This window comes from Linepithema humile, chromosome 4 (assembly GCF_040581485.1).
Source record: "Linepithema humile isolate Giens D197 chromosome 4, Lhum_UNIL_v1.0, whole genome shotgun sequence".
NCBI lineage: Eukaryota > Metazoa > Arthropoda > Insecta > Hymenoptera > Formicidae > Linepithema > Linepithema humile.
In genome coordinates, this window is record NC_090131.1 from 24,121,982 (window position 1) to 24,133,895 (window position 11,914).

The 11,914-nt window shown below is 38.1% G+C and overlaps 4 protein-coding genes across 15 annotated transcripts; 2 read left to right on the plus strand and 2 right to left on the minus strand.

Annotated features, from left to right (window-relative positions):
* The first annotated feature begins 24 nt into the window (after window positions 1-24).
* On the plus strand, window positions 25-2,456 carry LOC105672645 (RAS oncogene family member Rab11). Of its 3 annotated transcripts, XM_067354319.1 has the most exons (5): window positions 25-466; window positions 1,018-1,042; window positions 1,135-1,223; window positions 1,327-1,607; window positions 1,687-2,456. In XM_067354319.1, exons 1-5 carry the CDS (start codon window positions 426-428, stop codon window positions 1,806-1,808), a joined length of 558 nt encoding a protein of 185 aa, XP_067210420.1. In that variant the 5' UTR covers window positions 25-425; the 3' UTR covers window positions 1,809-2,456. The 3 variants fall into 3 exon arrangements, with proteins under 3 accessions (XP_067210420.1, XP_012223143.1, XP_012223144.1); XM_012367720.2 differs by lacking the exon at window positions 1,018-1,042 and having other exon boundaries at window positions 1,084-1,223; XM_012367721.2 differs by lacking the exon at window positions 1,018-1,042.
* On the minus strand, window positions 1,646-4,538 carry LOC105672644 (mitochondrial S-adenosylmethionine carrier protein-like). Of its 3 annotated transcripts, none has more exons than XR_001100855.2 (7): window positions 4,047-4,538; window positions 3,578-3,734; window positions 3,385-3,494; window positions 2,987-3,227; window positions 2,762-2,900; window positions 2,477-2,690; window positions 1,646-2,388 (listed from the first exon to the last, which is right to left on the minus strand). XR_001100855.2 is itself a non-coding variant. In XM_012367719.2 (6 exons), exons 1-6 carry the CDS (start codon window positions 4,113-4,115, stop codon window positions 2,579-2,581), a joined length of 828 nt encoding a protein of 275 aa, XP_012223142.1. In that variant the 5' UTR covers window positions 4,116-4,538; the 3' UTR covers window positions 1,646-2,578. The 3 variants fall into 3 exon arrangements, 1 of the variants encoding a protein (XP_012223142.1); XR_001100856.2 differs by having other exon boundaries at window positions 1,646-2,410; XM_012367719.2 differs by having other exon boundaries at window positions 1,646-2,690.
* A 209-nt stretch (window positions 4,539-4,747) lies between these two features.
* On the plus strand, window positions 4,748-8,670 carry LOC105672619 (uncharacterized protein C3orf18 homolog). 4 transcript variants are annotated; one of them, XM_012367678.2, is made up of 3 exons: window positions 4,748-6,014; window positions 6,320-6,467; window positions 6,533-8,479. In XM_012367678.2, exons 1-3 carry the CDS (start codon window positions 5,631-5,633, stop codon window positions 6,556-6,558), a joined length of 558 nt encoding a protein of 185 aa, XP_012223101.1. In that variant the 5' UTR covers window positions 4,748-5,630; the 3' UTR covers window positions 6,559-8,479. The 4 variants fall into 4 exon arrangements, with proteins under 4 accessions (XP_012223101.1, XP_012223102.1, XP_012223098.1 ...); XM_012367679.2 differs by lacking the exon at window positions 6,533-8,479 and adding an exon at window positions 8,499-8,670 and having other exon boundaries at window positions 4,750-6,014; window positions 6,320-6,463; XM_012367675.2 differs by having other exon boundaries at window positions 4,751-6,014; window positions 6,320-6,463.
* Window positions 7,168-10,673, minus strand: LOC105672620 (D1 chromosomal protein). 5 transcript variants are annotated; one of them, XM_067354327.1, is made up of 3 exons: window positions 10,514-10,673; window positions 8,229-8,468; window positions 7,168-8,073 (listed from the first exon to the last, which is right to left on the minus strand). In XM_067354327.1, exons 2-3 carry the CDS (start codon window positions 8,448-8,450, stop codon window positions 7,942-7,944), a joined length of 354 nt encoding a protein of 117 aa, XP_067210428.1. In that variant the 5' UTR covers window positions 8,451-8,468; window positions 10,514-10,673; the 3' UTR covers window positions 7,168-7,941. The 5 variants fall into 5 exon arrangements, with proteins under 5 accessions (XP_067210428.1, XP_012223104.1, XP_012223103.1 ...); XM_012367681.2 differs by lacking the exon at window positions 10,514-10,673 and adding an exon at window positions 10,241-10,390; XM_012367680.2 differs by lacking the exon at window positions 10,514-10,673 and adding an exon at window positions 9,831-10,166.
* Between the last annotated feature and the right edge of the window lie 1,241 nt (window positions 10,674-11,914).

Consider the following 11,914-nt stretch of genomic DNA (forward strand, 5'->3'; position numbering starts at 1 on the left):
ATTTTTTTTTATTTTGATATGTTTTTCATTTTTTTAGTAGAGTAATAATGGTTTAAGAAACACAACAGTTGTGCAACCGTTGAATAATGATGCTTCGGCGTGTATGTATGTATGTGCAACACAGTTCTAAATCCACCAAACAATTCCACAAGTCCATGTATAGCAATGGATATACTTTGTAGACCAGTTTCTCATCTAGAATAAAATAAATCATTGTTTTCGGGTGTAGCGTAAAGTCGGCCTCGCTTAGTGGGTTTTGTAACGTCGACGTTGGTGGATGTGTATCACGAATTCATGAGAACAAAGCTCTCTTGTGTGGCCGAAGGATATATATTTACCACCTAATTCAAACATGAATCGCGTGGACTTAAAAATTGTGTTACTGGGTAACGCAACAGTGGGAAAGACGAGTCTAATGGAACGATATGTACACGACACATTTAATGACAGTCGGCCTTATCAAAACGTAAGTATCTTCATTCGAGCACAATTATCGCTATTACATGGAAAAGACGATTCGACACAAGGGGTTGTTGAGACAAAGAAAAAGAGTAGTTCCTTAGAATCCTTAGAATCCTTCCCGACAGTAGGACTGTTTCTCTTAGCTGAACTCGGTCTAGCTTTCTGCATGTCAATTAAAAATAATCGACGGCACCAATAAAAAGTGTTGCAACTGCATGTGGGCGTTTTCACTTGTAATCATTTCAATATTATTTTCCTAGTTATATGTTTATAAAGAAATATTGTCATTCCAATCCATAGTCTTGAATCTAATTTAATTTTGTGTAACTATCAGTGTGACGAATATACAATTTGCAGAAAGAAAACTATTGTACAAAGAAATCTTTTGAAAAGTTGCAGTTTTGCAATTGCAATACTTTTTCGTCTGTGCCATCGATATTTAGAAGGGATGAGAGGAAAGAGAAGAATGTCGAGCAAGGAGGAAAGTGCAGCTAAGAAGAATAGACCTAGTTCACTTTGCGAACACTAACCCATGGCACGTCTTGTTTCTCATAGTCCGCAGCATTGTGGAAGGAAAATTGTAAAGTAACATTATTAAAATTTGCACTGAGAATCGTCTAGATGGAAGGGAGAGATCATATACAAATTAATGCAGTTAAAATTATGCTGCAGACAATAGGCACTGTGTTTGCAGCGAAGCGAGTGCAAGTGAACGATGTGTCACTTGTCATGGGAATATGGGACACAGCTGGCAGTGAAAAGTAAATATACATTCATTGCATCATATTACTGTTCCAAAATCTTCAAAGATTCGTACAACATGCATTTATATTATTAATAATTTGTACTTCGATTCAATATTAGATATGATGCGATGACTAGAACGTATTATCGTGGGGCAAAGGCTGCTATAGTGTGTTACGACATTACCAAGTCAAATACATTCCAAAAGGCGAAGTACTGGGTGAGGGAGCTCAGAAGCATCGAGGAGAACTGTAAAGTGTACCTTTGTGCCACGAAAAAAGACTTGTGTGACGCAGGCCTTGCATCGGACAATCCAGATCTACATAATGCTGTAGAAAGATATGCAAATGGCACGCAGACCAAACTTTTTGTAACATCTAGTAAGACGGGAGAGAATGTAGGTAAGGATGCATCATGCTTAGGGAATATTCATTGCTCATTTTATCTGCAAAATTTATATTTGTGCATTTTTCTTTACAGTTGAGTTGTTCGATGAAATTATACAAGATTTCGTGTCCAATCCAGAGAATTTGCAACAAGCGGAAGAGAAACTTGTTTTAAGTAGAAAATCCGAGAGAAGGTATTGCTGTGCACTGAGTTAATAGAATCAGTATTAATACTTGCCATTGATATTCTTACAAGCTTATTTTTTTACCAGATAATTTCTGTTAGATAATTACAACGTTATAATACGTAAAATAGTATTTTTAATGTATTACTGAAGACCAATGTGATATTGTTTTGCTCAGTAACTTTCAATAGTTTAAAATTTTGTATTTGCGATATTATTAGCACAACATGATGCAAATTTGTAAAACTGGATTAGAACTTTCAGCAAAGAGTAAATTTCTAAAAAGATATACGATAGGATATGTATACAAGTTTTCATAATCACAGCTTTGCGCAATATATTATTGAGAAATATTCTCAAATATATGATTCTTAATTATTCAGAGTTTAAAGCTGATATTGCGTAGGCGAATGATATTTGTTCATATATATTATTACAATTGTGATCGTTGCGATGTTATCGCATTCTTAAATATATATGGAAAAGCAGTACCTTTTTTTTTCTTTTAAAATTTTTTCGTACCATATCTTAAAGCAGATATTTTGCACTTATTGTTAAATAGAAATTTAAAATCTTATAACTTTCCCCAAAATTTCTTGAGAGGCTGAAAACTGATAAATGTGATCTCTTAAGCTTTAATACTTGTTAGACGAGTAAATAAAGAATTTATTTTGATCAATTTTATTAACTTATAATTACCTTTCGACATTAACTCCGGATATTGCCGATCTGCTACACAGTATCCGTAAAAATTATTACTTCAATAAGTTAACTTTTTATCTATTTTTTGGCTATTCGCAATCATTGCGAAAAGTAGGATATACAAAATTCTCTGGCTTGTTCATAAACTCCAAAGAATATGAATCCACCAATAGTAAAACCAGTTACTCTTGGGATAAAACCAGCGAACAATCTGAAAATATGATCTGTTATAACATCGGAAACAAATTTAGATTAAAAATAGAAATTTCACTGAATTCTTACCCCTTAACGCCATTACTTCTGTAGACCTCTTTTAACATTGTGGAAATTTTAACTTCTTCCTTCTCGGCCGAGGTACTGGACAACATAATTCTAGTCTTTGCGACGTCTAATGGCGTCGTTATGGCAGCTGATATAGCAACTGAAAAATCAACATTCTATTAGTAACGATGCTTGTAATTATTATTTTATTTCACTGAATCATAAGGCGAGTTTTAGAATTCTTACCTGACGCAGCTCCACATACAGCACCTTCAAATGGTGTGCACTCGTGCTGCATGTGTCGAGACCAATAAAGTTTAAAATATTCCCACAATGGCATCTGAATCACACCGAACGGCAGATCCCGCAAGACAGTACTTCCATAGCCCCGATATAATGTCCTTAATCTTAATCGATGTGGGTCAGACAAAAGTGCCTGCCTTCGTTGCTTAATCACCTCTACTGGTACACGAATCAAGCAGGCTGTCTACATGTTAAGTAATTTTTAAAATACTTGTACAACACTTTATATTATATATAATTTATATAATATAATCGTATAACTATTACTGTATATAATATAAAAGTTTGATATATTAAAATTACATCAATATTTTATAATTATCAGTGTTGCAATTGCTTACCATTTCAGAAGATGATGCTGCAATCATGTGTATAATAGAGTGATACTGATCTGATATGTATGGTTGTGAATACTGTTTTATTCCCTCGTAAGTTATAAAAAATATAGCAGCTGTAATGAAATAATGTTCATTAATATTAGAAATATTTTCTTTGCATATCTCTGATTTTATGTACATATTAAACTATACATACCTGATGGCGCAGATCCTAGTATCACAGGACCTATACCTTTGTACAAATGTTTAAAGCCACCAGATTGAAAAAATCCATGCTGGCTTTGTAAGCGAGTTTTAAGAGTGTCCAATGGATAAAGTGTCACGTCACAAACAATCCCTGCAAGAGCACCTGACTGACATCAAATATCGATTATTTTTTCATTGAAAATAGATTGATTTTTGTGTCAAAATTTTAATACTTTTAGTTACATATTTGTACAAAATGTGTAACTAAAAATTTATAAAATTGAAAATATTGTAATAAGCAATGACAAATTTAAATAATAAAAATTAATTTAAAATATAATAAACCTACAAAAATTATCGTGCAAATTTATTGATAAAACTTGTGTTAATAGTTAATATACGATACGATTAGCACATCGATTAGTAAGGTAAAGTAGCAAGATCACAATCAAATAATTATTGAAAAAAATAACACTTACGATAAATGACGTGAACAAAACATCCTTTTTCGAAAGATTCCCTGCGGTTTTTTCTTGCTCATGGAACATTTTTGCTTTTCTTCGGCGTCTAAAGATCCGATCAGAAGTGTCGAGATTTTAAGAAACGTCATTGAGCTGATAAAGGAAAATAGTGGCCACTGATTGAAAAGATTATCTCGTATTGTGCGTGAAGACTTCTCGGCGTAGAAAACTCCATGTACTCATGACGATCGATATTTACGACAATTATTATAAAATATTAAATACTTCAAATTGTACGTGCGCTTCAGAATTTGCACCGTTCATAATGAAGCATGAACATGGATGATGTAAGCCGGCAAGAAAACACGTGCTTTGTATACACCTTACGTAAGCGTCAGTAAGTGTATATGAATCAGTCGGTCGACTGTCGTCTGCTTTTCGTCTAAGCTCAAAATCACAATTCATAGATAGGGCGGGCAGAGTAACCCACAAAATCAGTGGTTCTCATACTTTTTATAGACCACTTTAACGTTTTTTATTCAGCTGCTCTGCTATTACATTTTTGTTGGTTATGAATATACATTAATGTATCGTATGCCGATATCCAATAGAAAAATTTATTTTCTAGAGACTTTGTGAACAGTAAATTTGTTCGTAAAAACTACATTTTTATTATTGAATATTGAATTTCGTATGTACACGATAAATGTGTAGTGTGAATCTACCATTAAAGTAAAGTGTGCAACATCAGGTGGCAGCAAAAAGCCGCGAAGAAGCTGGAAGCTTCACATTTCGCGTCTGTCATCTGCGCCGTCGTTCTCTCTCGTGCAATAGAGAACGACACTTGCAGCTTGCAGCGAATGCCAGTTTCAAGTACGCATTGTCGGGATGTTAAGTGAAAACGCGCGACGCTGAGAGACGCGCCGAACGATAACTTCGTCGACGATGCAACAACGCTCAGGGTGATAGTAAAATTAACCTCGCGTATCGATTCTGAATGTGATGCGACGCGACGCGGAGCTGGATCGACGATCCATAGAGATGCCGTGAAATCTTACGACGCGACCTCGCTCAGCGATAAAACGACATTCGTGTTATCCGTTTATCGTCACAGTGAATAATTGATAAATCTCTGTTGAGTATGCTTGTGTGTTGAGTAATGACGTTGCTGTCCACTGTCTTGACACGTGTGTAAATTGATATCGGAGAATGACAAGGTATTCATCGAACAGCACATGATACGCAAAGCTATCGAAGGTGCGACTGGCGGGGAATGCATTGCACATTTGTTGACAGAGAGCGAGAGAGGAAAACTAGTCGACTTGTGATATCCACGTCTCTGCACAACATATATCTTAGATATCTATTTCAATATAGACCGAAGATATAACACCAATTGAAAAAAAAGAGAGAGAGAGAGCAAATGCATCTTATTTTATGCATGACTTAATTATTTACTAAGAACTACTAATTCTATTAACACTGTCTTATAACACAGGAGTAAACTGTAAAAGTATGTGCCATACATATAAGCGGCTTTCCGAAATCGTTCAACGTGATTAACAGTTTTAACAAGAATTAATAAAGCTTTCTAAAATTAAAATGCATGAGAATAATGGTACAAATGAGATGAGAGAGTTCAACGCAACGGATGTTACCGACTCTATTTTGTACACTATACTAATGAACGATTCTGCGACAGTCTCGACGAGCATGGCGAGCACGATCCACAACGAGAGTACGTCCACGACGTACGTAGAACTGACGCAGGAGAATGAGAACAATCAACGATTATGGAATCTGTCGAAAACCGCCGTAACTTCACTGTCTGAGCCTACAGCTATACCGTTTAACACTTCCAAAAGTACTACGATATACACAACGACCGAATCCTTCGATGAGTTTGGTCCGCCGGAAGGAGTAGAATATATTTTTGTACCACTCGGTGTAGTGGTCTCTGTTCTTATACTATCAGCTGTGGTATGGGTAGCGATATCACTTTTGTCATTACCTTGTGACGTTTTTTCCCCTGCCCAGTTTTCGTTTTACAGATGCAGCTCTGCACAAAATATTAGAAAAGATACACAGCACACGTGATACATTGTTCTGAATAAGCATATATCTGTTTTGATGTTTCATTTCATAGCAAATTGATTATCTTACGAGAATCGCATATAAACGCGAAATCGTGCAGCAAACATTTTTCTTTGGCAAAAGCTTTACATCCTGCTTTTCTTGTTAGGTAATAAATAAGATTTCTCATGCTCTTACATCCAATTCCGTCTTTAAAGGTGCTAATTATATCAAGAAAGCGCAAGTTGGAGCGTTTAAGACATAGACTCATGCCAATGTACAACTTTGATCCTGGAGAAGAGGAGGAGGATGACTGGGAAACCGAACTGCTGGACGAGTGCTATAGTTCACATCAGAGACGAGTGTGTAAGATTGTTTTCACTTGTGACCTACGCGAGTGTTTTGAAAATAAGAAATAATTGATTTTACAGCAAGGATACCAATCCATGGATACTGAAGAGAATGCAGAACTGTTCAGTGGTCACTAATAGCACATTTTCACATGGCATTTAAATCATTGTTTTTCCTTTTCATTATGCTGTAACTGTCATAGACTAAAATATCTTCATAATTTATTGTAACATTCTTATATACTTGAATCAAAGTTTTCAAGCCTAATGAAATTTACAATTTTAGCCCTATATGGGCTATATTTTTTCTTATACAAATTCTTGAAAATTGAAATTTTATAAAAGAATAGTATTAGAAATACATTTAACGATATTCCAGTTCAACTGTTTCTCACAGCTTAATATTATCTAGGCCGCACATTTAACGCATTTTGACTTTTCAAAATTGAATGACATAGACATGTTTACAATTTTCAAAATATTGGCCAATATTATGTATATATTATAAGCGTATACTTTAACTTTTATGGAACTAATTTCATAAGAAATATAAAAAAATATGAAATTTTTCACAACTTTATTATTCATATAGCCCATTTTACTCATATCCCATTTCTTTAAAACAAATTTTTATTTTACCATCTCTATCATCGTAGCTTTATAACGAAAAATTCGTTTATTGAAGAATCTTGGGAAGATGTAAAAATAATACGGAATTAATAAGAGTACTTTGAGTTTATTTACTTTAATACAAATTTGACATTCACACATATGCTTGCCTCAAAAACGACAGTAATATACACTCATAAGAATGTGATTTATAGTGTTATTATTAGAAAAGAATATTTCCTGCATATGTTACATACAAGAAGTATTTTTTTTCGTGTACCTTTTTCTATCTCTTACAATATTAGATCAGTATGAAGTTCTTTTTTTTTTTTTGGCTTCATGAATTGTAATACACAGGTAATACGTAGGAGAAAAGGAGGTAGCAAATATGTGACACAATACTCTATACTGTGTAAGATACAATTTTCTTATTTTTTTCTTTTTTTTAAGAAAAAGTTTATCAAACATCTCACTTCTCGTGTAAATTAAAAAGTTTTGAGATCTGCAATCTTATTCCAGTCTTACTGTTGAAGAAAGTTACGCTTATGTAGTCTTAGCAGTTAAAAGTATGATTTCATTATTATTAATAGTAGCAATGTGAAGTAAATGTAAAAAGAACTTAAATTCGTAACACAACTTTTGTATCCAGCAATTTTTTTTAATTTGTCAGCGTATGGCAATGTACACCGCGAACTAGAATTTCTAGGAAACTCCAATAATTGGTGAAAACAATATCCATCACTTCAAAAGTCTCTGGGTTAAAATGCAGAAAGCAAACTTGGAAAAAACATGATCTTTGATTAAAAATTGATTTCATTTAAAAACTTTCGAAGGATAATTCAGCTGTGTTAGTTTTGTCCTCTCCTAATTTCTCAAATACTTCAGTTCTCTTCCTCTTCCTCCTCCTCTTCCTGCTCGTCCTCATCCTCACCAGTTATTTCTGGTTTCTCTTCTGCCTTTTTCGGTCTACCGCGACCGCGTGACGCAGTAGTCGTGCCTTTTGGTGGTCCTTGCTGTAAAATTTAACAAATTTTCTCATAAATGGTACAACTGCACTCGCATAGGAACAGTATTACAGCATATTACATGAAGACTTCTTCTCATCTCATTTGTTCTCATGTTCTTGTTAATGTTGTATGCAAATTTTGTTTATTCAAACGCTGAGTACCTTCTTCTTGTGTGAACCTTTGGGTCGACCTCTTCCCTTTTTGACAGGTCCAGGTGGCGCATCATCCTCATTATCAGATTTTGCTGGACGTACAGAGTTATTTTTCTCCACAGAGGGCCTTCCCCTCTTTTTGGGCTCCTTAGCAGCGTTTTTATCTGCCTTAGAAGGTCTACCCCGCTTCTTTTTCTGTTCTTCTACCACAGCAGCATTGTCGTCCGACATATTTATTGTCCTGTTTCACTGTAAAATAAGTGTTTTGTCTCTTTTCAGATTATATCGTCTCCAATGAGATAAATTACAAAAAGTGGCAACTAACTTTTGGGAAGAATTCTAACTCATCTGTGTGTGTATACATGTGTATATGGTGTGCAATTAAAATGAAAATAGTACATTATTTAACATTTTCCATCAAGATACATCAAATATGTCTTTCATTTGTAAACACTCCTACCATCTCTCTTCAATAATATCATTAAAAAAAAAATTAAAAAAAATGTACCAAATGTATTGTAGAGATATTAATCTACTATGTGCATAAAATATATGTGAAATGCTTGTTTTCGAGGCTGTATTAACTTGTATGAGTATGCATGAAACAAAATCGTATCGTTACTACTAAATTGAAAGGAATAATAATTCTCGAACCTCGGAAAAACAGAAAAAAAAACAAGCGCGATTATCGATCTTCCGATATTTCCTCTCGCTTGTTGTCCCGCGCGCTCCGAAGTATCGGGGATCGCTCTCGTCCAACGGGCGGGAGAAATGCGCAAACGCGCCGCGAAAATCAGTACTATCAATTACGCGCCTCGCGAGTTTACGGGAAGATACGCGCAATTTGCGTCGTAAAACGACCGCTGCGATGTAGCGCCATTGCGCGATGCAATCAAAAATAATTTATTCACAACCCGATAATTTATTCGTCGCATCGCGGCGAATGGTGAAATTCTCGCGTCGGGAAATCAATCGCGGACGAGGATGATAATCGCGGGTCAACATGAATATCCGTGAGAGCCTCGCTTACATCGAGGCGTTTCTCTCGCTCTTTCTCTCCTCGAAAGTTCCGCGCCCGCCATTTTCAAAATTTGCAAACGATCGCATCGAGTCCCAACGCAACGACTCAACGTTCGCGCGATGAGAAATACAGTTTCCCGCGGCGAAAACGTGCCCGACGCAATCGGCGATTTTTTCTCGAATTTTTCGCGCCCGCGGAACTGACACTTCGCGTGGTAAACGTGGAGAAATTCACGGGTGACAGGACGATCGCGTCGGCTGTGCTGCCGGGGGACGCCATGAGAGAGGCGCGAATCATGGCGTCGGGGAGTCGTGTGGCTTCGCGGCGTCTCTCCGTGTCGGTGGACGTACGCGTCGGGTTCGCAATGCCGATAATCTCTGCAAGTAATGACGCGACGGTGTCGTAGGGCCCGCGGAATGATCCGTCGTGCGCCCGGCGAATTTTCCGTCGTGTTTTTACACCGCGGTCGCGCGCACTTACCGCCCAAAATAAATATATTCCGTCTGTATAATATTAATCTGATACATGTCGCGGCGCGAGATATACGTTCGACGCGCGGCTCACTCGCGGGCTTACGCACTCTCACTCACCTCACACGGGGGGAAAAAAATACTCGCCGTGCGGTGTCCGCACTTTCTTCGCTACGCGGAGACAAAGGGTGATATCGCAATCCTCTTCGCGTCGCCGGCTGGTTGCGCGCGTCGTGGCGTGGCGGCAGCGGCGGTCGGTGGCGGTCTCGCGGTCACGTCGCGTTGCGTCGTATCGTATCGTATCGCGGGGGATGCTGCGTTGTGTAAGAGCCTTAGCAAAACGCACTCTCGCGCTGCACTATACTAGCACGCTTGCTCGCTCACTCGCGTTGTGTGCACTCGGCACGCTTCACGACTCACGCTCGCTTCGCCGCCGTATCGCCGTATATTAGTAGGCGCCGCCGTGTTCCGACACACGTAAATCGCGCGCGCGTAAACACACATACACACACATACACATGCATACATACGCAAACGCCCCGCCGCCAAACGCAGCCTCCGCTCTTCTCGCTCAACCTCTGTCGGCGGTGGGCCGGCCGGCAGCGGTATTCCGCTCGCGAGGAGAGGGTCTCCCTCGCGCTGCGCGCGCGATTCGCGCGAAAACGAACCGTCGGGGGCGGCGGCAGCGACGGTGAATTAACCAAAGTCGTTTGTCCGTTAAGTCGAGTCGTCAATATACGTTTATATTTACATGCCACATACATACACTCACATATACACGCTATGCATGCGAGCTAACTTACCGGGACAGCAAGCTACAACTGACCGACAACGATACACTGGGACGCGATTCGTTGAGCCGCGAGCTGCGAGCCGGCCTAAAGCACTCTCTCTCCCCCACCGGCTGCCGGCCGATGTGGCGCGCTAACGAATTCCCGCCAAAAGACCGCGTATCGCGCGCGCTATCAAAAACGATCGTTTTGCTCGTGGAGCGAGCGGGCCACGCCGGATCCGAGAGAGAGACGCGGTGGGTTTTCTGGGGGATCTCTCGCGCGTCGTTTTTTTCTCTCACAACACCACGAGTGAACGGCGAAGGAAACAGGATCCTTCGCGCAGGAATTTCGCGCGCGGAATCGAGCGCGGATCGGCGCGGGATTTAGCGGGCGCGAACGGGTGCAATGGCGTTCCGCTGTTACACGCCGTTATTACGTGCACTATGAATGCAGAAGGGGAGGTGCACGGATAACGATGACTATCAGATCACAGATCTCGATAGGTATTGTGAAAAAATTTCACTAAAAATCGTTGTTTTCTAGCTAATGGCACAAGTCGACAAAAATATTATTCTGTCTTTGTTCGATATCCACTGAGCAACAAGCAGAATAATATTTTATGTATTCTTACTAGTCGCAAGCTGGAAAGCCACCAACGTCGATAAATATTGAGAAAATGATAAAATACATGCTGATAAACGTGATGTTGATTTTATAGCACATTTTTCATTAAGAGCCAAGGGAAAAAAGTCGCATATAACAAACCGTCGAATAGTTACGAGCCCGTTGCAAGCGTGTGAAGGTCGTTGACCTCGCGATTTGTATGTATTTTCAACGCTTGAATTTCGTCGATGTAGTTGAAACAATTTCAGCCTTGAATCAATACAATAGTTAGATTTATGCGAGTATTGTTATACTTCATAGCAGGCTGTATATGAAAATACGTACGCTTTAACTCAAATATTATCGAATCGTTGGTTAATGTTAGAAAATTATTTATTTAAAGTAATGAATAATTTATTTTCTTTTACTTACAGTTACCAGATACAGTTTCAGATGCGTGTGTATGTGTGAACAATTATCGATTCGTTTAAGTGGAATTCTCCACAAAAAACCCTCTGCAGTGAATATTTAATTCACGCTTTTGTAATTGTAAATATGAATTACATTCTCCTGTATTCTTTCTAGAAACGCATTTACGTTTCATATCTTTATCAAAGAGGAACTTGAAGGATAACAAATTGAGAGAATATACATAAAAGTATAGAATCTACGAGATTAAATAAATAATTAAAACATTCAATATGAATGTGTGCATGAAAGAGATAGTAGTTATGATGCTAATTAATGATTAACTGTACAACCGAAATAGAACACTGAAAACTACAGCGTCGCTGTAAAATATATCTTAATGTAGATAATTTTTATCAC